This window comes from Typopeltis vanoorti, chromosome 15 (genome assembly GCF_054136105.1).
Source record: "Typopeltis vanoorti isolate ZY-2024b chromosome 15, IOZ_Tvanoo_1.0, whole genome shotgun sequence".
Classification (NCBI taxonomy): domain Eukaryota; kingdom Metazoa; phylum Arthropoda; class Arachnida; order Uropygi; family Thelyphonidae; genus Typopeltis; species Typopeltis vanoorti.
In genome coordinates this window covers 68,759,535-68,785,014 of record NC_143563.1, presented here as the reverse complement: position 1 = coordinate 68,785,014, position 25,480 = coordinate 68,759,535, and the positions used below count along the sequence as shown (strand labels likewise).

At 35.2% G+C, this 25,480-nt stretch overlaps 1 protein-coding gene across 2 annotated transcripts in view; it reads left to right on the top strand.

The window, feature by feature from the left end:
- Nucleotides 1-25,480, top strand: part of LOC150098851 (fas apoptotic inhibitory molecule 1) — a 334,537-nt gene that overhangs the window by 296,195 nt on the left and 12,862 nt on the right. Inside the window, exons 2-4 of one of the 2 annotated variants that reach the window (XM_090404684.1) lie at nucleotides 5,740-5,907; nucleotides 16,980-17,124; nucleotides 23,026-23,248. In XM_090404684.1, the coding sequence (XP_090260810.1) occupies nucleotides 17,014-17,124; nucleotides 23,026-23,248 (334 nt within the window). In that variant the 5' untranslated portion in view covers nucleotides 5,740-5,907; nucleotides 16,980-17,013. The remainder of the gene's footprint in view (nucleotides 1-5,739; nucleotides 5,908-16,979; nucleotides 17,125-23,025; nucleotides 23,249-25,480) is intronic. The other variant, XM_090404683.1, reaches the window with a different exon arrangement.

The following is a 25,480-nucleotide window of genomic DNA, read 5'->3' as shown; positions in this document are numbered from 1 at the left end:
ACGAAAATGATAATATTTGAAGTGAAACGATGAGCAACTGCTAATGGAATTTTAGATTTTACCGGATCATCATCTTGGTGCTTTAGATTTATGAAGACACGGGTTATGCATGCGTACATAAACCACTCTAGCCCAAAAAATGTGGCTGACTATGAAGCTAAAATTATAGAATTCCATAGATTTGTCATATCAACGAGAAGGAAATTTAACTTTGAGCTTAATCAAATTGCGAACATGGATGAAGTGCCTCTAACTTTTGATGTTCCTTCAAATCGGACAGTAGATTCAAAAGGCACCAAATCAATAGTGATCAAAACAACAGGTCACGAAAAAACTCACTTCACTGTAGTTTTAGCTTGTTGTGCGGACGGAACAAAAACTCCCCTCCACCCCCTTCAAGAGAAAAACGTTACAGAGAGATGAAATTCCTCGTGGCATTATTATCCACGTTCAAGATAAAGGCTGGATGGACGAAACAGGAATGAAATTATGGATACAAAAGATATGGGCAAAACGTCCAGGTGCGTTGTTTAAAAAGTCTGCGATGTTAGTGTGGGATCAAATCAGAGCGCATAAAACAGAATCAACAAAGAAGCTTCTAAAAGAAATGAATACAGAATTAGCTGTCATTCCTGGAGGCCTTACAAGTCTATTACAACCCTTGGATGGATCTGTTAATAAACCATTCAAAAATAAATTTTATGCGGGAAGAGTGGAACAAATGGATGGCAAAGCCAAATCACGATGTTACAGCAACAGGACGTATGAAACAGCCAACAATTTCAGAAGTATGTACTTGGGTGAAAAATTCATGGGAAGCTGCGAAAGAAGAGACGATTATAAAGTCATTTAAGAAATGCTGGATAAGTAATGCGATGGATGGTACCGAACATGACGCAGTTTTTGAAGGGAGTGACAAAAATAGTTCAGACGAAAGTAATACGAGCGGTGACATTAACGAGACCAATGATAGTAGTGAAGATGAACTGAATATTGCTAATACAAATGATTGTAACAATAAATAAAAATGAAGTAAGAATTTGTAAATATCTTTATATAATAAAATATTTTTTCTAAAAATAGTCTAATAAATTTGGGGTGCGTCTTATCGTCCGAAAAATACGGTATATTACAGGTATTCTCCGCATAAGTGTTCCTGAGAAATACTCGTTTTGTTCATTGGAAATTTAAGTGCTTTCAAAACAAATGCAGTTCATCTAATCATAATTTGTGTTTTTGATCATGAACAAAAATAGTTTACATTTCGTCAGCAAAGAATGTTCATTTTGGTAGTTGCATCAGTGAGAAAGGTTGTGAAACCACCATACAAAAACTTGAAAGAAGGTATAACGGTGCTTTTGGTGCGAAAAAACTGAGTGTCAGTTACATAAGACTGAAATTGCTTACAAAACAAACTCATGAAAATTCATGTCGCTTCGTTAAACATCCAAAAGAAGTATGTTTTTATTGCAGAGCGCGTGTTTGTCTTTGTCTATAAGGCACTGCAAACAGTGCAAAAAAGTGTGTAGTGTATGATTTATCATCATCAAATTCCTGCCATGTACCCTCAAGGGGTGTATAGGATATGATAGTACTACATGAAAAAATTACATCATTACTAACTTCCTATCTACAATTTCCCTCCAAAAGTCTGTTACTTTTCAAGACTCCAACATTATCAGATCTTATATTTCTATCGTCTAAGGCAAGGCACTTTGTACCGTATAAATCCACCTATATCTTGGTCTTCCTCTGGGTCATTTTCCTGCCAACCTGGCAGAGAACACTTGTTTTGCTAATCTTTTCTCTCCCATTCTATTTAAGTGACCATACCACCTGAGATTAGCTCTGCTGACGCATTCCTGGATGCTGACAATGTCAAGTTCTTTCCTAATATCCTCATTTTTAATATGATATTGCCATTGATGCCATCTGTTCACGCCTCTAATCTTTCTCAGGACTCTCATGTCTGTGGTCTCTAGTCTTTGGTCAAGTGATTTACTTCTCACCCAGCTCTCAGATCCATAAGTTAAAACTGGTTTGAACACTGTCTTGTATACAGCTAATTTAGTGTTCCGACTAATTTCTCTCTTATTCCATATGAATTTATTCAATTGACTTCCTACCATACCAGCTTTGCTGATCCTGTTGTCTATTTCTATATTTAATTTACCATCTTCAGTAAAAATCGTGCCTAAGTAGCTGAAATGTTTTACTTGTTCCACAGGTTCTCCATTCACAACACAGTTGACATTTTCAATGATTCTGCCTATTTTCATTGTCTTTGTCTTTTTATTGCTGACCTTCATACCATATCTATTACAACAGCTATTCAATTTAGTCAGAGAATCTTGCAGACTTGTAACGGATTTATTTAGAAGTATAACATCATCCGCATAAAGCAAAGAGCTGACATTAACATCTCCAATTTTGATATCAGGTTTAATACCACTTTCCTTCATAATGTGATCCATATAGATAATGAATAACAGAGGGGATAATGTACATCCTTGTCTCACACCAGATTTAACATTAAACCATCTTCCTGTACTTCCTTCAATTCTAACTGCTGACTTACAACTCAAATAAAGACTAAGTATTGCTTGATATAATGTCCCATTGACACCATAAAACTGTAACATATTGAATAACTACTCTCTTGGCACCTTGTCATATGCCTTTTCCAAATCGACAAAACTTAAATACAGATCTTTGTTATATTCCCATGCTTTCTCGACTATTTGTCGTAAAGTGAAGATCTGATCCTGACAGCCTCTATTTGGCCTGAATCCAGCTTGTTCTTCACCAAGCTTTTCTTCCACAATTCTTCTCAACCGTTTCTCAAGTATACTTGCATAGATCTTGCCAGGAACACTCAATAGGGAAATACCTCTGTAATTCTCACATTCAGTTTTATTTACCTTTTTATATATGGGAACTATGAGAGCTCTACTCCAATCATCGGGAATTCGTCCCTCTGTCCAGGCTTTCTGAACTATGCAGTACAGCCACTGTAAGACTCTCACACTACCATACTTCAGCATTTCTGGTCGAATATCATCTACTCCTGCTGCCTTTCCACATTTCAAGCCTTTGATGGCTTTTTCTACTTCAAGTATGGATATGTATTCCTGACTGCATGCCTGGTCAGTGTTTTTTATCACTGTGCTGTCATCACTGCTTGTTTCATTTAGCAGTTTTTCAAAGTAATTACTCCATACTTCAAGGATACCTTTTTCTACCGTTTTCATGTCACCTTTATCATCTCTAACTCCTTTTACAGCACTCTTTCCTCCATTCCTAAGCTTCTTCAACATCCTCCAGAATATTTTGCCACCTTCTTGATATTTATTTTCTATATTCTTGCCAAAGTCCTCCCATGACTTTTGTTTAGCTAGTTTTACACACTGTTTAGCTTTGTTACATTTGTCTCTGTATTCTGTAAGAGTAAAAGCTGACTTATTTGCCAGGAACTTTTGATATGCTTTCTTATTTTCCTTCACTGCTTCTTTAACTTCCTGTGTCCACCAGGGAGTTCTGATTTTTTTATCCTTACACACAACCTCACCACATACCTCTCTGGCAGAATCAATCAATGTTTTCTTCAGAGTTTGCCACTTAATCTCCGAGGTTTGATTCCTGTTCTCAAACTCTTTCATTTTCTTTTCAATAATCTTTCTGTAGTTTAGTCTACAGTTCACATCTGAGAACTGCTCAACTTTTATTCGCTTTAAAACTTTCTTACATGTTATTCTTTTCAATATGAAATTCAATTTTATCCTGCTCAAGACTAAATAGTGATCACTTCCAATTTCAAATCCTCTGTACACTCTGGTGTCCTGCACCAGGGAGAAAACATCACTATCAACAATAATATAGTCAATGAGACTTTTCTTATTCCTTGCCTCTTCTCTCCATGTGAATTTGTGCATATTTTTATGTTGGAACATTGTGTTAGTAATAACCAGTCCATGTCCTGAGCAGAAATCCAACAGATATTTGCCATTATTATTAGCTTTGCTCTTTTCTCCAAATTTTCCCAAAATATTTTTGTATGTCTCACATTTCCTACTCTGCTATTTAGATCCCCAACAAGGACCAACTTTTCCTTTTTCATTGTCAGTTTCTTTTTCTAAAGCATCAAAAAATTCCTCCACTTCTGCCTTAGTAGAACCTTCTGTGGGACCATAGGCACAAATAAGTCTCATTGTCCAGTTCCCCATTCTCATATTTGCCCACATTACTCTACTTGAGACTGACTGCCATTCAAGAAGATTAGCCTCGTATTTTGTGTTGAATACTATCTCTACTCCTTTTCCTTGATTGTCATTGCCTGAATATAACATTTTGTATTTATTGCTCAGAAAGATCTCGCCAGTTTTGGTCTTTTTTCTTTCAGTCACCCCTGTTATGTCGATCTGGTACTTATCTAATTCCTCAGCTAGCTCCATTTCTTTGCCATTCAGGTTTCTTACGTTGATAGTACCGATCTTTAACTCTGGTGATGTTGATTTGGGGTTTGTTTTCAGATTTGTTCCAGTAGCTGACTTTTCGCTGTTCACCCTGGTTCCCTGGTGAAAACAACGGGGGCCTTGTTTAACCGGGCGACGCCCCAGCCGGCATGAAATTTTGTCATGTTGTACCATCATTTTTTATTTTGGTTTAACCAATAAGAATACAATTTGGTCTGCTAAATCCCAAATTGCCAGCCCATCCTCGTTCGTTCAGTATCAAAGTAGATACCCAACAGGGTGCACCACGAGAAGGTGAGGATTGGACATTAGGTCAGAAGCCCTGGTCGGTTCTCCGCATTCCTTGAAAGGCTATGTGGAGGTCTCCTCTCAGTTATACAGCTTTGACCCTTAAGCACCCCTGTATGATTTATGTATTAACGAAATCAGGCTTTCGTTTAGTCTCATAAATTCATGGAACCAATGAAAAAATTTCTGGACTTGGTTCTCCAGTCTGCAATGCCTCGGATAACGTAAGAGGACTCCCATGAAAGTTTTGCGGCACGGTGGTTACCTACCTAACAAATAGTAGTAGCAGCGCGGGAAAAAAATGCACCCTTCGGTTGGAATTTTTAATACCTACTTTTATTACAGTAATTTACTATAATAATTTTTAAGACGTTTAATTCTCGTCGTGAGAGGGGGGGAATCTTTATTATTATTATTATTCCTGATACCTCCAAGGAGTCCGAAGACTCATCGCGGGAGGACATCTTCAACTGTCTCTACACCTTACCTCTACTACGAATCAACGCCATCTACCCCCACCTCCAACACCACCACAACTAGTAATTTTTGTCTGTAAAGTGCGTGTGTTCTGAAGGGCCGATTTGTATGTATGCGGGATGAAAAACCCGAGTTTCTCGGAGAAAAAACCCTGCTACCTCCGTATGAGATCGGCTAACTCACCATCGATTGAAATCAACCAGATAAAGATTCCTCCCGTCTCGACGAGAATCGAACTTAGGCCTATTCCAATCGAAGGGCGCAATGTACCGTCGTTCTTCCAATTGCGCTATGGAGGCGCATCTTTATATGGGCTTTTTTGACTAAAGGTGAATTACCAATCTCATAACGGTTAGTCTGCTCCTTGAAACAGGATAATTTATCTATATGTTCTCTCACTATAATCAATATAACGAAAAATATTTTATTTTATAAATAATGCTAAAAATAAATATTTGCAAGATATACTGCATGAATATCGACGTCATTTTTTTTTTTTCAGATTTTTTTCATTTTGGGAAACATTAAAAAAGGGATTATAGGGGGCCTTTCATAACTACTAGCGTGACGCTATATTTGAAATCAATATTTCGACGTGAGGTGTTTGATAACGTGTTGTTATTCAAGTTGTCTTCCTTCTGCTGTCATATTCAGTCATAACTGTCGTAAGGTAAGGTATAGTTTTAGTCTAAGTTTTCATTTTAATGTTGATTTTCCCTTAAGACAAATTAACTTGCTACTCAACTGTATAATATTCAATTAATATAGGTAATCAATTTTATATTATGTATCATTATTTCGTGACTGCATGTTAGCTTGACGCAGGTGTTATCACAGGTAATCGAATGATGTAAGATGCAGCGTATTGCGTATTAAAAATGCGGGTTCCACATGGTTGAAAGTTACCATATGGTTCATAACAATATTTATAATTAAACAGAAATTATAATTTACTAGCGTTCATCAATGCATATAAAGTTTATTTCCTTTATAAAAGGGAAATAAAATTACTTTAGAATGAAAGCAAGGGATATTTGCCCCTAAATAACTGCAGTCATGGATTATTTAAAAGCTTGCAGAGAAGTTAACAGAGAACAAATTTCAGGAATGCCATGTGATGATAATTATCCTTGAATTTATTCTTCTGGAAATGTGTTGAACTTAAAAAAAAAAACTGAAACTGAAGAACACTTCATAAGATCGTTTTTCTGTACTTGATAAGTAATTACCACTTTTTTAATTATAGCATTTAATTGATTAAAATACTGCAGTAAACCATAAAGTGGTAGAAAAGTCAATAGTGGTTAGCATTATTAGCATTCTGAACAGGAGGAAGTGACCTAGATTTGAATCACTTGAGCTGTAGTTTATTAATGTATCAGTTATCTTTAAGCGTTTTAAACTACATTGCCACATGAATAATAATCTAATATTAGTTTGTAATAATAGTTTTTCTTCACAGAATATCTATAAAATGTTTTATGCAAATGTGTTGAACTAAGTTGGCCTAATATTTGTCTCACTAGTTATATTAGTGAGAAATAATTTAATTAGTTAAATTTATAATTTATAATAAATTATAACTAATTAGTTACAAATATTAGTTACCCTAATATTTGTACATTAACAAATCAAGATACCATACATATTGAAAATATTTTTGCAGTGTAGAAGGCATTAAAATTATCCTTGTATACCTTCTGCAGATTTAAATAAAAAGAGATTAGTAAGTAGATTTAAATGGCTCCCAAAGGACCATTGATTTTTGTCTTGTGTTTTTTACATTAGCTCATCTCCTATTTAGATGACCTCATTAGATACATGGCATCAAAATATGGTACAAGTGCTGTTGAAATAGTCATATCAATTTTATCATACAGCATTTTTATAATGATAAATATTTTATTTCATTAAAATAGATTCATTACTTCTTTATACAAACTACCATAAAGCAAGACATAAGCTTGATTGCTTGATGTCTATGAGGTCTCTTAATCTGATTCTTATGAAGTAATATGTATTAATAAAGCCAGTATATTTACTGTGAATAAGATTAAACAAAACTTTCAAAAGATCTACTTTCTTGGACCCCATCCAAGAGGTTGTAAACCTATAGTACATTAGTCAAGTAGGCAGACTAAAGATTTTTTTTGTAATATTTTTATTTATTTTTTACACAATCAGAACCTTTCTCTGGAGACTAAACTATGGAACTTTTCCAAGCTACTACAGGCTACTAATAAATGGATCACACATTCAATGTATTCATTTCCATCCTAAAGACAATTTACAAACTTCTATTTGGAATCAAACCTGCAGCCTGTTAGTTGGACCATTAGCCACATGGCCAGTCAGGTTATCGGTGTAACCACAAAGAAAATATAACTTATTAATGTAAAGTATAACATGAGATCTTGTAATCTTTGTCTTCTTGTGCCTTATCCCATCTATTTGGGGTTGGCCTTTTACATGATGCAACTTTATATGCATGGTCCCAACCAACTTGTTGCAGAGCCTGATGTTAGAGAGATCAGATCTTGTAATCTAGTTGGATGAAATTTTACATTAACCACAACTCACCTTTTCCAGTTTCTGTATCTGACAGAAACAATGCATAACTGCATACTAAGAGTTAAGTGAAGACAGAGAGAAGAGCAAAATGAATTAACAGTGAAATCAAGCAAGCAGTATGACAAAATAAGTTATGGAGGAGGCACAAGACAGTTCTTAGTGAGTAGATTTATAAAGAATATAAAATGCAGGCCAGAACGGTGACAAGCATGGTTAAAAACGAAAAATTTGAATATTATAGAAGATTGATCAGGTCAAAAATAATCCAAGGTAATTTTTTTGCTATGTGACAAGCAGGAAGAAAAAATAGCTACCGAAGATCAACACTGGTGGATAGTTATTTTTATTTTCCTGATCTCTATGGAGTCACAAGACTCATTGTGGAAGGTCAACACAAAGTCTGTCATACCACTCCTTAAAATCATCCACCGTCTGCATGTTCACCACCATCTCAGGCAGTGAGATGGTGCAATTGTGCACATTCTTGACTTATTTCAAATCCAAGTAATTTATTTAATGCAAAAAGAAAGAAAGGAAGAGCTATAGTATTTGAAACCAAACACCAAAGATAAACTTGTTGAATGGTAGCTAATTATTAGGCTTACAACTTCCTAAGTAGAAGAGAAGTTTTGAGTCATTAAAGAAAGTAGCTGACATAAAGGAAAAGCTGGCTTTTGGAGATTTAAACAGTAGAACAGGAAATGAATAAAGACACAGAAATGTCTAGGGAAAATTGAGATAAAAGCACAGAGCTAATAATTGTATTGACTAGTCCATGTCCTGTTTTCAGGACATGGACTAGTCAATACAAATGGCATTTCCAATAGATATGCACAAATTCTATAAAGAAAAGACATGAGAAATAAGTCTCATTGACTATTACTTACTGTTGATGATAATATCTTCACATTGATTCAGGAAGCAAGAATATGGGAGATTTAAAGTTTTAATAAGGATATTAAACCTTGTGTATACAATACTTGATAAAAAATAAAAGTTTGAAAGCAAGAAGTTTGCAAACCTTCATGACTCAGTGACAAAATCCAAATAACAGTGATTGATTACACAAGGATTCATGTAGTTGAGTTGTTAGCATGAAGAGAAAAAAAAAAAAAAGGTCAGAACTTCGTAGTGGACTCAAGAAGTTAAGAGACAGTTTATTAAATGGGTATCTCTATGGAGTTGGAAGACTCACTGCAGGAGACCCATCATTTACCACAATACCATTCATACTTCTTGAATTCATTCACTGACAAAGCACTCAACCTCCTCTGGCAACCCTTCCAACCATTCACCAAGTGACAAACAAATCTAGGGGTGATCCCTTGTTCTCTCCCTTCCTGCCATGTACTGAAAAAAGTCTGTACACTCAGTTTAGAAAAAGATGAAATTATAACAAAACCTTCTGACAAGTAAATCTGCATAGGTCTTGAGAGAATAGAGAAAACTATAAGAAAAGCTAAACTATGCATTAAAAAAGCTCAGTAAAAGTTGTAGGAAGATGATACAAATTTTAGCAAGCTATTGAGAAAAAAGAGTTCTAAAAGGAATTGATGACAGGAAAAAAAAAAGATTTTGAATGTCTGGAGGATAAATGAAACAAATAGAGAGAGAAATGTGGTAGAGTATTCAAGATGAATGCAAGCAGGGGTACATATTAATACACGACCTATTTGATATGTTCTCTATGTACTCTTGATTTCTTCCATCAGAATCTGAAATGTGGAAAGGCATTTGGATTGAATGATGTTCAACTAGAAATGCTTTAAAGGATGGAGATATAAAGTTTATTTTTCACTTGGTTAGACTATAATAAATTTAGTTTAATCCTTTATCCAAGTTTGAGCAAACAAAGTTTGCACCTGAAAATATCTTCAGGGCTGGGCTAAGGTAGTACAACACTGGGAAACTCGTAGCAAAGATGGATAGTGTGGGTAGTGGCCCTTCCCTTAATGCATAACATTATACATATCTGCAAGGAGAAGATGTGTTTTGCATTATGGGAAATACTGGGATAGGAGTGATGGTAGCTTGGTCCATCTTTGCTACAAGTTGCCCGGTGTTATACTATCTTACCCTAGTCCTGAAGATATTTTCAGGCGCAAACTTTGTTTGCTCACACTTGGATAAAGGATTAAACTAAATTTATTATAGTCTAACCAAGTGAAAAATAAACTTTCAACATCTTTCTCTAAATCCAGAGTAATTTAATAAAAAGGTGGCACACCTTTTGACAACTCCTGTAGGTAAAGATGACCTTGCTATTGCTTCTGCCTAGTATCTCCACTTCTGGGCCTGCCTCTGACTGAAGAGACTTTAATAAAGGTCGAAACTAGTCTGGGTAGTGGCCCTTCCCTTAATGCATAACATTATAAATATCCGCAAGGAGATGTGTTTTTCATTATGGGATATACTGGGATAGGAGTGATGGTAGCTTGGTCTGCCTTTGCTACGAGTTGTCCGGTGTGGTACTACCCTACCCCAGTCCTGAAGATATTTTCAGGCACAAACTTTGTTTGCTCACACTTGGATAAAGGATTAAACTAAATTTATGATGGAGATATAAGTTTTACACTAGCTGCACTGCAATAACTCTGAAGGTCTGGTCAGAAAATCTAATTCCAGACGAAGTTTTATTTACCTTTTTTCTCAAAAAAAAAAAAAAAAGGAAAGTGAATATGAGAAGAGAATTAAAAAAATAATTCCCTGATTGTTGCAAGTAAAATTTATGCATGTATACTTGAAGAAAAATTGTGGAAGAGAAATAATCAGATCTCAGATCTTTACTAGTTGAGAAATTATGGGAATATACAGTAATCTGTATTAAGTTTTTGTAGAACTGGAAAAGGGATAAGGTGCCAAGAGAAGCCCTCTTTTAAGCCCTACAGTTAAATAATATAAATCAGACATTCTACAGAGCAATATAAGTCTACCAGTGTCAAGATCCACAACAATTTTGTTTACATTGACAATCTCCTGGACATAAACCATGGAAAGATTTAGAGAAACCAGTGACATTACACTTGATGTTTTCAGATATTTGAAAGAGTTTATCATTGTAGTTTCTCAGCAAATGGCCATCTAGTGATCTGCATTCCATCTTTTAATTGGATTGCCACATTCACTGCATGTAATGGTGAAAAGTATCCCCCCCCCTCTTCAGAATTTCCTATTAATACAGGTGTTCCTCTGGGTTTTATTTTCCCAACCATCACTGACCTCAAACCCTATCACAGTTTTGTTGATGACTGCAGCTTTAAGATCTACAAAAAGTGCACGAAACTTTGATCTTTATACCATCTTTCAATAGGGTGATAAATGCTTCCAAAATAAAATGTCTTTTTTTTCTCATAAAAAAGACCCTTGTTCTTTTACCTTTTGATAATGTTCAGCTTAAGATTAGATTTCTCTTCTCAGATTGACATTGAGCTTTTCCTAGCGTGCGCGCGCACGCACACACACACACACACACACACACATATCACTTCTAACACCCTTGGCTTAAATAACTTGGCATCCTTTCTCATTCAAGACATTACTTTTCTACTCTCTTCAACTGCTAACCTGACAAATTCCAAATCCATTCACATCTGGAATGATACACCAAAAGTCACTTGGAAAAATTCTTGATGCTGTCCAGAGCTGAACTAAGCAGTTCAGCTAATTAACAGTCTTTCTCTTACTCTCTTTAGCCAACTGTTTCACAGATGATCTGTTTCTACATTGTACCTCTTCTACAGATATTTCATGGATTCACATTCAGCAGAACTGGCATTCATCATGCCTTCCATTTCTGTTAAACCTATGATATGAGCAGCAGCTGTTCAATATCATTTTTACAGTTGAATTGCTGACTCACTGAACTTTCATTCAATGACTTTCATTCATCTTTTACTCCATCCATCTTGTTTTTGTGTAACAGTCCTCCCCACTGCTCATGTAGAATATCTGTAGCATTTGATTTTCTATAGCTTTCACCTCATGCGCAAGTGATATATGCAAAAAAAAAAAAAAAAAGTATAAAGTCTTCTCCTAGAATTGAAGGAGGTACGAGAAGATGGTTTAATGTAAAATCAGGTGTAAGGTACACACTGTCTGCACTGTTATTTTTTTATTATTTATGGATCACATTATGAAGATAAGTGGTATTAAACCTGACATCAAAAACTGAAATATTCAACTGAATAACTTTATATGGAATAAGAGAAAAATTAGGCAAAACACTAAATGCAGTATACAAGTATTCAAAACAATTTTAACATAAGTATCTGAGAGGTTAGAAGTAAGTTGATCATTGACTAGATTTCTGAGAATAATTAGGGGAGTGAACAGACAATGGCAAAATATGTTAAATGAAAATATCAGGAAGAAATTTGATATTATTCAAGAATATGTGAGCAAAGTTAATCTCGGGTGGTGTGGTCACTTAAACAGAATGAAAGAGGAAAGGCTAGCAAAACGTGTTTAATAGTAAGCAAATGACTCAGAAGATGGCTAAGAGTTAGGTGAATTGATGCAGTTAGTTTGCTTAGAACACTGTTAGTTCTATGTTGGAAATCATACAAATAATAGATTAATTTGGAAGAAGACTTGATTTGAAACTAGTAATATTGCAAACTTAATCACATAGTGCTATCCTAGTATCCTGTTTACTCTCAGCAAGATGCATATTAGGAAACAGTGATTGTGCATATACCATTGTTTATTCACAATATTATGAACACCATTGAATGAATATCAATTGATAATCATTACTCTTTTTACTTTATTATAAAAGGCAATTAGAATACTAAAATAAGAGCACCCCTTACAATCCATGCTGATTCTAACATAACATTATCCTCATCTGCCCAATGCTGTATATGATCTCTCACTAATTTCTCCAAAATCTTAAGAACAGAAGACATACAAACTGGTCTATGGATTTTGTACTTTCATTGTAGAACTACCCTTGCAATTGCATTATTTTATCCTCCTTTCACTCCTTAGACACCTTTCTCATAGCCAGACTTGCACTGAAAAGCCAAGTCAATGGAGCTTCAGTTCCTTGCCATATTCTGTTAAAAAACATGGCAAAATCATATGGGGAGTAGGGGGAAATACATGGGTCATGTATTTTCAAAATACGTTCACTATATGGGGAGTAGAAGGAAAACAAGGGGGGGGGGTCACACTTGGAAGCTGTCTGAGAGTGTGGTTAGTAAGGGTATGTAGAATAGGTTCTTTTCTTAGTGTTGAATGGGTGGAATGGATTGCCAGAGGTGGTTTGTGAATATCCCAACAATGAACAGGTTTAACCATGCTACCGGCCAGGATGGATATATATATATATACATTCACATTTCCATGGATGCGAAGTGCATATTAAAATTGTAATACCATTGATATTACATTGAAATTTATGATGGATACGAAGCTTTTGAGGGTGTGTATTTGATCTTTAATGGCTGGTAAGGTGGTTAAGGTGTTGACATTAATGAAGGAGATAGTGTTGACATTGCAGGAGTCTTTTGACTCCATGGGCACTCCATGGAGTCAAAAGACTCCTGCAATGAGTCTTTTGACTCCATGGAGTGCCCATATAAATGATAATAAAATCCCTTGCTTTACTGACATCCAGAGTACTTAGTATTTTAAACATTCTCTTCTCATGTTCTTCCAAACCTGGAATCCATCCCATCCCTATAATAATGAACTTTCTTTTCCAGGATGAAAACAGTGGAATAAAGTAATCATCAAACAACTGCACTATGTCTTCTGCATCAGTCACTCTATTCCCATTTTCATCTAACAGTTGCATTCTTCCACAGTCATTTTTCCTCCTACTGGCTACATAATGATAAAATTCCTTTGGTTTTCCCTGGATCTCAGGGGCTAAATCCCTTTTCATTCAAGTGTGGCCTTCCTTATTGCACTAGTCACTTTCCTGACCTGAGTCTTCATGCAGCTATTCTCCATCCCTCTCATCATATTTTTTCAATTACTTTTTTTTTCATCTACAGTTCCTGTTTGATATCATTAGTCATAAACTTTGCACCAAGTTTTAGGACATTCTGTGTGTATGTGTGCATGCACATCTTTACACACAGAATGTCCTAAGATTTGCTTGAATTGAAGATTTGCTATAATGACAGATAGCATAGCATAGCAGTATAATATATAATTAGTAAAATTACATATCAGTAGATTGTCACTATTTAAAATTTTATTTGTTAGTCTAAAGTAATAATTTTAAATGAATATAATGACTAATTATTTTAATTAGTATTGTATTCCTGTTAGTAGTCTAGCATAGTGTTTATTACTTGAGCCTATTATTATTATTTTTTTCGTTATAAAAGTTCAATTCTTTTGCAACTGAAGCAAACCTATCATAAAATAAATTCATGTGTATGCCACCGGTGTGTCAGGGGAAGCTGAAGCAGTTCTGGAGTGGTGCTTGCTTAGATTGATATACATTCAAGTGGCTCCTTAAGTATATATGTGGAGGGGGTGAGGGAGATATGGAGAGAAAGACCTTTTTATAATTATCTATGCTGAAAACTTCCACTGTGAGGAAGGTGCACGTGTTTTATTATTTCAGTGCATTTCTAATCGTCCTAAAATTCTTTAAATCAAATAGCTCTAACAATATATTCTTTAAACATTGTCAAAGAATTTTTACATATGTTTATGATTTTTCATGCAAAACACTTTTGGCATAGTTTGATAATAAAAATACTTTGGTGAAAAGTACACCATATTCTTTTCTGAATCTAATTCATTTGTTTCTTTTCAGATTTAGTTATAACTGATCTCTTTTCTCTGAAAGTTATGTTTCTGGTCACTGACTCGCAGGAAATTCATTTAACTGTTCGATCATAGGTCTTTAGGTTGGAGATTTGTTTCAAAGATACAGAGTCTGTCAAAAAAATGTGTACACACTTCAGCAAAAGACAAACGTGTATAAAAATTGTAATACTAAATTTATACAGACATCAAGGGATGAATACAAGTTATCTTTGACTTCTACAATTACACAAGGTGCTCAAAGCAGTTACCACTAGTGTCCAGATACTTATTATTATGTGCAAACTACTACTGGGCAACACTGGCCAAAGTGTCTAGTGCAATTGCTGCGCATGTCGTTTCAATTTCTTTCCGAAGGGCCATTAGTGTAGCTGGTTTTGTACGATACACTACATCCTTTAGAGTCCCCCATAGGTAAAAGTCCAAGGGTGTTAAATCAGGAGAATGTGGGGGTGGGGGAAGGAACTCATCTGCACCTCTTCATCCTATCCATTGTCCCTGCAAACTCTCATCAAGGTAAGCTGTTACGTCTCGGTGGTAGTGTCGTGGTGCGCTATCTTGTTGGAAGAGAAATCGATCATTCCCATAAAGTGCATGAATGGCACGTAAAATGGATGTGCGTAGCATGTCTAGGTACACTTGATCAGTAACAGTACCTTCAAAGAAGAAGAATGGTCCTATTAAACCACTGGATGACAATCCACACCAGACATTGAACCGTGGTAAATTGACTGCTTTGTCCACATGAATACCCGGATTTTCTTGAGCCCAGTAAACAGAATTATGCTGATTCACTGTTCCATTAAGCTTAAATTGTGCTTCATACCAAACCATCTTCCTCATCTACCATGTGTTGAAACCACTCGCAATATTGCATTCTTCAATCAGGATTGTCTTCATTCATTGCATGTAATAATCTTGGGATGTAAGCATTTAGCTGCTTTAAGAATACGCCGTATGCTTGCACTGCTAACTCCTGTCTCACATGCACTTTGTGTGATAGACTTCTGTGACAAGTGTGTAAACTTTTTCAACACCATAGCCGAGGAGGCAGGACGTTGCTGTGCTAGGCCTCCCGGATCTTCCTTTGTGTACATCACACATGGTACCATGGGTCTGAAACTTATCAGAAATATGTGCAGTTGTCAGGAGTGTTGGAGGTTGTGTTGTAAACTCGCACCTCCATTATTGTTGAACTTCAACAACATTCTCAAATTTGAAATACCACTTTAAAATGGTCTTGCGTTCCTCGAACAACAATTGTGCCTCGGCCATTTTGTTTGACTGTCCTACCGGTCACGTGTTGATGCTAGTATTCATGTGAGTAACGACATCTTTTGAGAGAACATCATATTACCGTAATTCGATCCAACTTCAAAGAAAGTCCATCTGTTAGTGTGTGTATATACGTTTTTTTTTTGACGGACTCTGTATATGTATATATATCTTAAAAATTAATAAAAAAAATAGAATAAAAACAACCCTCAGCCCACTCACTGTGCTAATATACTATAGACTTACAACCTTTTGTGAGTGGGAACCACAAAAAAAATAAATAAAAAGCTCTAAGTACAAGATTTCCTCCTCCCCCTCTCTAAAAAAAAAAAAAAGCTGGAGGCAAATATCATGATTGTTATCAAAGATAAGGAGAAATGAGGACTATTTTGTGAGGAATAAGACTGAACTGTGTTTTGGTTGCACTGAAGAGTTGACTAGGCTGTACATAACTGAAGAATGGAAATCAGTGATTAATAGCTCATTGTGATTAATCTGGAAGCTTGGAATATTTAAGCACTAAAAGGTATATCCCATGAAGAGAAAGAATAGAGTGCACTCATTAAAACTGTAAAAGAATTTCAGGTCACTGTTATGTAAGAGGAAGAAGGTAGGTGAAAAAGCTCTGGAGTACTCAAGCTAACAGGTCCATCTGAGTATGGAATAAACAAGCAACTTATTGAGAGAGAGAGAGAGAATACAAAGTATATAACAGTTAGCATCTAACAGCATTCCATTCTAGAAGGATCATATCAGATAGATAAATAATTTGATATTTACACAGCATGAGAATCTTCCAAACTTTTGGTTTCAGATTTTAAATTAGGATGATATAACAGGGCCTTTGAATTGCTGAGAGGAAGATCTATATTGTATTTGAATATCTGGCAACTTTCATAATGTAATAAGGAATAGCATTCCATGAGCAAATCAGATCTATGAATACTTATGTACTTTGCAAATTCTGTTGATATTTATCTTGCATACTAATGTTTATGTAAATTATTTTTATAAACTCTAAATTAGTTCATTTTGATTGAGTAATGATGCTTTTATTACTAATTTGGCAACCATAATAATTGTTTACTGGTTTCCTTTTATCGACAGATCTTATCTTATTTGTTCTTTCAATGGAAATAAAATGTCAGATCTGGTAGCAGTTTGGGAAGTTCCTCTCAGTGATAAGGTTCATCAGGTTGAATTTGAGCATGGTACTGCTTCTGGTAAGAGAGTTGTACGAGTAGATGGAAAGGTAAGGAAGTTGAGAATGTTTGTTTATTATGAAACTGGTTACCTAAATTAGTTAATAATGCCTGTATCTTCCTCTAGTAGTGAGTGTCATCCCCAGATGTAAAAGTTCTGGTTGCAACTTGAGCATTATGACCAGATATTCTTCTTGATGCCATTTGCAGACTGAGTTCTAGAAATCAATTCCTATTGAAACTGATAAGGAAAAAAAATTTTAAGACTTAAAAAGGAAATCTTATGTTAGCAATAACCAGTCCATGTCCAGAGCAGAAATCCAACAAGTATTTGCCATTAATATTAGCTTTCCTCTTTTCTCCAAATTTTCCCAAAATATTTTTGTATGTCTGACAATTGTTTCCTATTCTGCTATTTAGATCCCCAACAAGGACCAACTTTTCCTTTTTCATTCTGTCAGTTGCTTGATCTAAAGCCAAAATTCTTCCATTTCTACCTTAGTAGAACCTTCTGTGAGACCATAGGCACAAACTAGTCTCATTGTCCAATTTCCCCATTCTGATATTTGCTCACATCAATCTACTTGAGACTGCCTTCCATTCAAGAAGATTAGCCTTGCATTTAGTGTTGAAGGAGTAGCCATAGTATTCAAACTAAAATAAGGCTAATCTTCTTGAATGGCAGGCAGTCTCAAGTAGATTGATGTGAGAAAATATCAGAATGGGAAACTGGACAATGAGACTTCCTTGTGCCCATGGTCCACAGAAGGTTCTACTAAGATAGAAGTAGGGGAATTTTTTGAGCTTTTAGAGAAAGCAGCCGACACAATGAAAAAGGAAAAGTTGATCCTTGTTGGGGATCTAAATAGCAGAGTAGGAAATGATTGTCAGACTTAGAAAAATGTTTTAGGAAAATTTAGAGAAAAGAGCAAAGCTAAAATAATAATGGCAACTACCTGTTGGATTTCTGGTTAGGACATGGAGACTGGTTATTACTAACACAATGTTCCAACATAAAAATGTGCACAAATTCACATGGAGAGAAGAGGCAAGGAATAAGAAAAGTCTCATTGACTGTGTTACTGTTGATAATGATGTTTTCTCCCTGGTATCAGAGTGTACAGAGGATTTGAAATTGGAAGTGATCACTATTTAGTCTTGAAAAGGATAAAACTGAATTTCATATTGGAAAGTTTTTAAAGCAAATAAAAGTCGAGTAGCTCTCAGATATAAACTGTAAACTAAAATACACAAATATTATTCAAGAAAAAATGGAAGAGTTTGAGAACAGGAACCAAACCTTGGAGATTCAGTGGCAAGCCCTGAAGGAAACACTGATTCAGTCAGGGAGGCATGTGGTTAGGTTGTCTGCAAGGATAGAAAAATCAGAACTCCATTGTGGACACAGGATTAGAGACAGTGAAAGAAAAGAAGAAAGCATATCAAAAGTTCCTGGCAATAAGTCAGCTTGTGCTCTTAGAGAATACAGAGACAAATGTAAGAAAGCTAAACACTGTAAAACTAGCTAAACAAAAGTCATGGGAAGACTTTGGCAAGAATATAGAAAATAAATATCAAGAAGGTGGCAAGATATTCTGGAGGTTGTTGAAGCTCAGAAATGGATGAAAGAGTGCTGTAAAAGGAATTAGAGATGATAAGGTGACATGAAAACTGGCAAAAAAAGATATGCTTGATGTATGGAGTAATTACTTTGAAAAATTGCTAAATGAAACAAACAGTGAAAGCACAGTGATTAAAAAAAAAAATAATAATAATAATAATGCTCAACAGGCATGCAGTCAGGGATACATATCCATACTTGAAGTAAACCATCAAAGGCCTGAAATGTGGAAAAGCAGCAGGAGTAGATTATATTCACCCAGAAATGCTAAAGTATGGAGATATAAAAGTCTTACAGTGGATGCACAGCATAGTTCAGAAGGCTAGGAGAAAGGGGTGAATTCTGGATGATTGGAGTAGAGCTCTCATAGTACCCATATATAAAAAGGGAAATAAAACTGAATGTGAGAATTGCATCGGTATTTCTCTCCTGAGTGTGTTCCTGATAAAATTTATGCAAGTATACTTGAGAAACGATTGAGAAGCATTGTGGAAGAAAAGCTTGGTGAAAGAACAAGCTGGATTCAGGTTCAGGCCAAATAGAGGCTATCAGGATCAGATCTTCATCTTATGACAAATAGTTGAAAAATCATGGGAATATAACAAAGATCTGTATTTAAGTTTTGTAGATCTGCAAAAGGCATATGACAAGGTCCTAAGAGAGATTAATTATTCAATATATTACAGTTTTATGGTGTCAATGGGACATTATATCAAGCAATACTTAGCCTTTATTTGAGTTGTAAGTCAGCAGATAGAATTGAAGGAACTACCGGAAGATGGTTTAATGTTAAATCTGGTGTCAGACAAGGATGTACATTATCCCCTCTATTATCTATATGAATCGCATTATGAAGGAAAGTGGTATTAAACCTGATAGCAAAATTGGAGATGTTAATCTCAGCTCTTTGCTTTATGCGGATGATGTTATACTTCTAAATAAGTTTGCTACAAGTCTGCAAGATTCCCTGACTAAATTGAATAATTGCTGTAATAGATATGGTATATGAAGGTCAGCAATAACAAGACAATGGAAATAGGCAGAAGCATTGAAAATATCAACTGCATTGTGAATGGAGAACCTATAGAACAAGTGAAACATTTCAGCTACTTAGGCATGATTTTTAGTGAAGATGGTAAATTAAATATGGAAATAGACAACAGAATCAACAAAACTGGTATGGTAGGAAGTCAACAGAATAAATTTATATGGAATAAGAGAGAAATTAGTCAAAACACTAAATTTGCTGTATACAAGACAGTGTTCAAACCAATTTTAACTTATGGATCTGACAGCTGGATCAGAAGCAAAACACTTGACCAGAGACTAGACACCACAGACATGAGAGTCCTGAGAAAGATTAGGGGCATGAACAGAGGACATCAATGGCAATATCATATTAAAAATGAGGATATTAGGAAAGAACTTGACATTGTCAGCATCCAGGAATGCATTAGCAGAGCTGATCTCATGTGGAATGGTTGAGGAAAGCTTAGCAAAACAAGTATTCTCTGCCAAGTTAGCAGGGAAACGACCCAGATATAGGTGGATTGATACGGTACAAAGTGCCTTAGAAGATGGAAATATAAGATCTGATAATGTTGGAGTCTTGACAGGTAGCAGACTGATTTGGAGGAAAATTGTAGATAGGAAGTTAGTAATGATGTAACTTTTTCATGTAGTACTATCATATCCTGTATACCCCTTGAGGGTACATGGCAGGAATTTGGTGATGAAGGAAATCTTAATTAAACATTTGTGGAAAAAAAAATCTGAAAAATTAGGCCTATCATTCCAATACTGGCTCATTTTTTTTTTCCATGAAGGATGTAAGATTACTAATCATTAAAATATGAGGGAATAAAAGAGGCAACTTTTTATCTACAATCTTCATCATATATGGTATAACTATCTATTAATTGTAGTAAGATGACTATTTCTATAGAAAGGTGAATGGTTGGTTGACCTTGGCAACTGTTAAAACGAATGGTTGAATGAATTGTATGGCACTTCTCTAAGATAATATATATATATATATATATATATATATATATATATATGCTTTTATCTTGCTGTCAACCATCCAGATCATCACTTTCTTCCAATTTGGAATTAGCTATGAGAGCCAATAAAAAGATAAAAAAAAATTCCTGTGTTTTATTCTCAAAATTGTTAGGGTGCATTTCTTCCCATTCCTCCATAAGCCTTGGTCAATGGACCAAGGCTTATGGAGATGGTGGGCAGAAGTACAACAGACAACTGGCACCATAAAAAGCTTCTCTAGTTGGTGACTAGAATCGAATCTATAATGGTCTTTCTTCAGACAGCCTTGCACTATAAAAGCAAATGCAATTTCCACAGAGTTAAATTAGGATAAAAGATGCCAAATTAGCAGCTATATAGAATGATACAGTGGAAAACCAAAGTGTAGGATGTGTTACATTTTAATATTCAGATATATGTATTTATTTATTGTAACTTATATTATTTGATTCCTTACTTCTAGCTTAAAAGCCTAAATATAAAATACTCAAGTGATTTTTAAATAAAACTGATTTTATTATTTCAAATATCTGTTAATTGTTATTATAATTACTGTGTTTCCTAGAAAATCAGGATCCTCTAAGATTAAGTTTTGGACATCTATGTGATGTTTGTGTAATTCAAATTTAATTTTATTTACAGTATACCAAAGCCTTCCCAATTTCAGAGTGGTGGTACTGTATTAAACATTATAGCCACCACAGCAGTAGAATGTTAATAATCTGGCAACTCCTCCATACCAGTAGGGTATCAAAATACTACCTATCAAAATAACACATGATTTTCAATATTCATATCCCTGCTCTTTGTCCCAGTAATTTGATTGGCTAGCTGTTACTCAGTTATTGCTGAAGCTTTTTTTTCTCTTATATTAATCAGGCAACTACAGTCTGAGATTGGCCTACAGTCTGTGCCAATCTACAACAATCTTAACAGGTCAGTAGGTGGCAGTCCAACATAAAACAATTTATAAGATGACAGCTACAATTATATGTGCAAACATCTTCCATAGCCTCTGTTTATGTTTCCCAGAGCAAGCAAACTAATCACAGCAATTTTTCTTACCTTAATTCATGCCTGATTTGCAGACACGCACGCACGCATTGTTTACCATATTTTTTCACAAATAATTAAGGACACATAGTTTGTTTGGTTTTTCATTCAAAAAAGTGATTCATATTGTAAGACAGTAACATATTAGACAGGTGTCTCATTTCTATCTTGCTAGACTAGAAGGCAAGGCAGGAGACTGCTGTATTATAGTATATGGTATTGTCATTTCTAATAATGGTTTCTAGCAGCAATTAATTAATGGGAAGGAATTTAAGGATTGATTATTGAATAATACTAATTTGGGCAGGTGAGGATGATTAAAAAAATTATCGTTCATTAATAACTGAAATTCTGAAGAGCATTAAATCCAACTTGCTTGTTTCCATTAATATTTGGTTGAACTGTTGCTGGTTGCATCTTGAATAAGAGTATGCTGTGCATTTATTTATTTCTGAGAATGTTTGATATCATTTCATAATGCTTGTACTGTAATTGATTTAATGTGTCTTATATCATTTTAAAGAACTTTGTATATCTTAACATTTTCACTCTGAGCCTCCATAGCTCAGTCAGTGTAGACGAAGCCCTTTGGTCAGAAAGACCAGGGTTCGATTCCCGTCCATGATGTGAGGTTTAACTCACCTTAAGTCAAAAGAGACCTTTACCTGGTCTTTTTTTGACTAAAGGTGAGTTAACCGGTCTCATACAGAAGTGGAGGATTTTTTCTCCCAGTAACTCGGGTTTTTCAGTAGGAATAAAGTATATTAACAAACACTTATCTCAAGTTTTGCTGTTTTCACCTGTGTCCAGCTTGAGTACTGTTTGTAGATTAATTCGAGAAAAGTGACAAAATTAGGCGATCAAGATAAGATTAATTTCTGCTAATAACTGGGTTTTGAAATTGAATGCAATGTTTGGCCATCATTCAAGTCCCTGTTGTCCATGGTTATAGCTACAGTACTTTGTGAAGAAGGATAAGTGTAATCTAGAAGAGCTATCAGCTGGTAGAAGACTGTTTAGGGGGATCAGTGCTATAAGATGGAAATCAGACCTGAATAATCCTTAGGTGGGCAGTTTTTAGTTAGTTCTTGTGTTAAATTTTTGCAATTTTGCTTTTAGAAGTTTTTAGGAACATAACTATAATTGAGTTTTTAAGAATGTAATTACTAGTTATCACAACATTTTTAGCTTAAATTCTCAAATGTAATATTTCATACTGTTATTATTTATGTAGGAAATTCTGCGAAGGGATTGGATGTTCAAGCTTGTTGGGTGTGAAACTTTTGACATAGGGAAAGCCAAATGTATCATCAACATCCAAGCACTCAGTGGTTTCATGTATGAGTATACGCTGAGAGTTAATGGGAAAGAACTGGAAAAATTTATGGAGAATCAGTCGAAGGTTATGAAAACATGGTTGACAGAAGCTGATGGAGCATCTACAAGAATAGTATTAGGTATCATTTTTCTTTTGTTTATCATTTTTTTACTAAGTTTATTTCAATGAGCTTATTGGAAAAGTTTATCATAATTGTGTATCATTTAAATATTTGAGATTAAGTAACATATAGTCTTTTTACACAGTAAGAAATGGATATATTTTGTATGTATATTTATTTTCCACAGGTGAACTCATAAAAGCAACAATAAATCCATTAATTTGAAGTTGATGGGACTAAAAATTATCAGCTTTGAATTAAACTAGTTACACAAACATATCTGACTTGTGAAAATTCATGACTGAAACTCCAAAAAATAGTACTTATGTAAAATAGTCACTAACCTTTTCTCAAACCAGCATTTGTTTATAAATCTGCTTTGGCAGACTTATCCACTTCCCTCTAAGAAAATCTTATGCCTGCAAAACTGAGGATGGTAACTGCAGTGTGTCTGAGAAGTAGATACTGCTAAAAATTCACATAGAACCTCATTTGTTATGAGCATCAACAGCCAGAGTTGTTAATTGTAAATATTATTATTAACATCTGACCTCCATGGAGTCAGACTCATCGTGGGAGGTACACACTATTGCACACAATTTTCATCCAACCGTCCTTTAAACGGATTCATTGTGTTTATGTTCACAACATACTCAGGCAATGCATTCCACTCACCAACCACTCTCCATTCAAAGAACCTGCTCCTCACTCCTCTGTTCACATCCTTCATATACATTTCCAGTGACAGCCTCTTTTTCTACCCTCCCCCTCTCTCATTCTATGAAAAATTCTTCATGTCAACCTGATAACAACCCCTGACTAGCTTATATGTCTCAATCATATCCCTCCCTCCCTCTTCTTCCTATTCACGAGACTCTGCAACTTACATTCTCTCAATCTGTCCTTGTACTCCATATTCTACATGTGCAAAATAATCCATAAGGCCTTGATCAGGCCTCATATGGATTATTATGCACAGATTTGGTTGCTTTGTGAATCTTCTCTGGGAGAAGATTCACAAAGGTGATCAATGTGCATAATACTGAAATGCTGAAGCTAACAAGGTTGTCTTTGCCATCTTGAAATGACAAGATTATTTGTTTAATGCATTCGTAATGAAGAATCTTGTAATGTGATAATTAGGATGCTACAAGGTTTGTCAAATACAGAAGAGGAATTGAGTGTACAGTCAGGAAAACTATGAAAAGGATTGGAAATAAGTGAGAGAAGGTTGTTTATGAACAGGAAAAAGAGCCTGGGCAAAAAGTATTGATCCTGGGTACTTTCTGATCATTTGAGGGGAAATTGGTATGGTTAGTTAGGGATCTGCTGTGCAGAGTGATGGAATTCATATTTTGATTACTAATTAAGGTAGACGTCCAAGTAGTGAAAAAGGTGGTCATTTTGAACTTTTCGTATTCTTTTAGAAAGGATTAAAGTGTGTGTAGGGGGATAGGACAATACCTTGATAGCTGAATTTTACTTCCCTTCTTTGGGAAGGATTGAATACAGGCTTGTTTCTATGCTGTTAGATGCAGATGTATGAAAGACTGTAAAGATTGATATATAGGTGTTAAATTCAGAGCAAGTTTTAACCACAGTTGGGAGGGATATCAGTGAGACCAGAAGACTTGTATCAAAGCAATTCAGGAATCTTCTGATATTTTCCTTGGTAAAGTGATACATTTTGGTCATCTCACCATGAATTGAAGACTGATGCCAGGAAATCAGCCTTCTATTTGAGCAATTATACTGGTGCCATCTGGATATGAGAGGGAGGGAGGGGAGAATATGGGGGAAGAAATTACATCAAATGTCTTTAGAAAGCAACCAGCAGGCTGAACTGACAATTGAGCAGGATGAGTTTTCTTTACTTAAGCTTTTCCAAATCTGATGTATTGCTGATGGTCTTTTCACATCATTGCATAGCCTCAACAGTCCCCTGCACAATGCTATACTTCGAACTTCTCTGGGCACAATTTGTCAATCATTATTCACTATTCAATTCTAGTGCTGATTTGTAGTACATATCACTTAGTATATGATTCCATTTATACCTTACAGATTCAGTGCTTTAAACGTTTTTTCTTGATGACTTATACTTTTTTTTTAAGCTTAGCAATCCCTATGATTTCTTGACTATTATCTCCCATAATCTGATTTGGCCCTCCCCACCATACCAGTCACCTACTCTTGCCTGCACTTTGCACTGCCCATGAGAATGCCAATCACCCCTCTCCCTGTATTTCC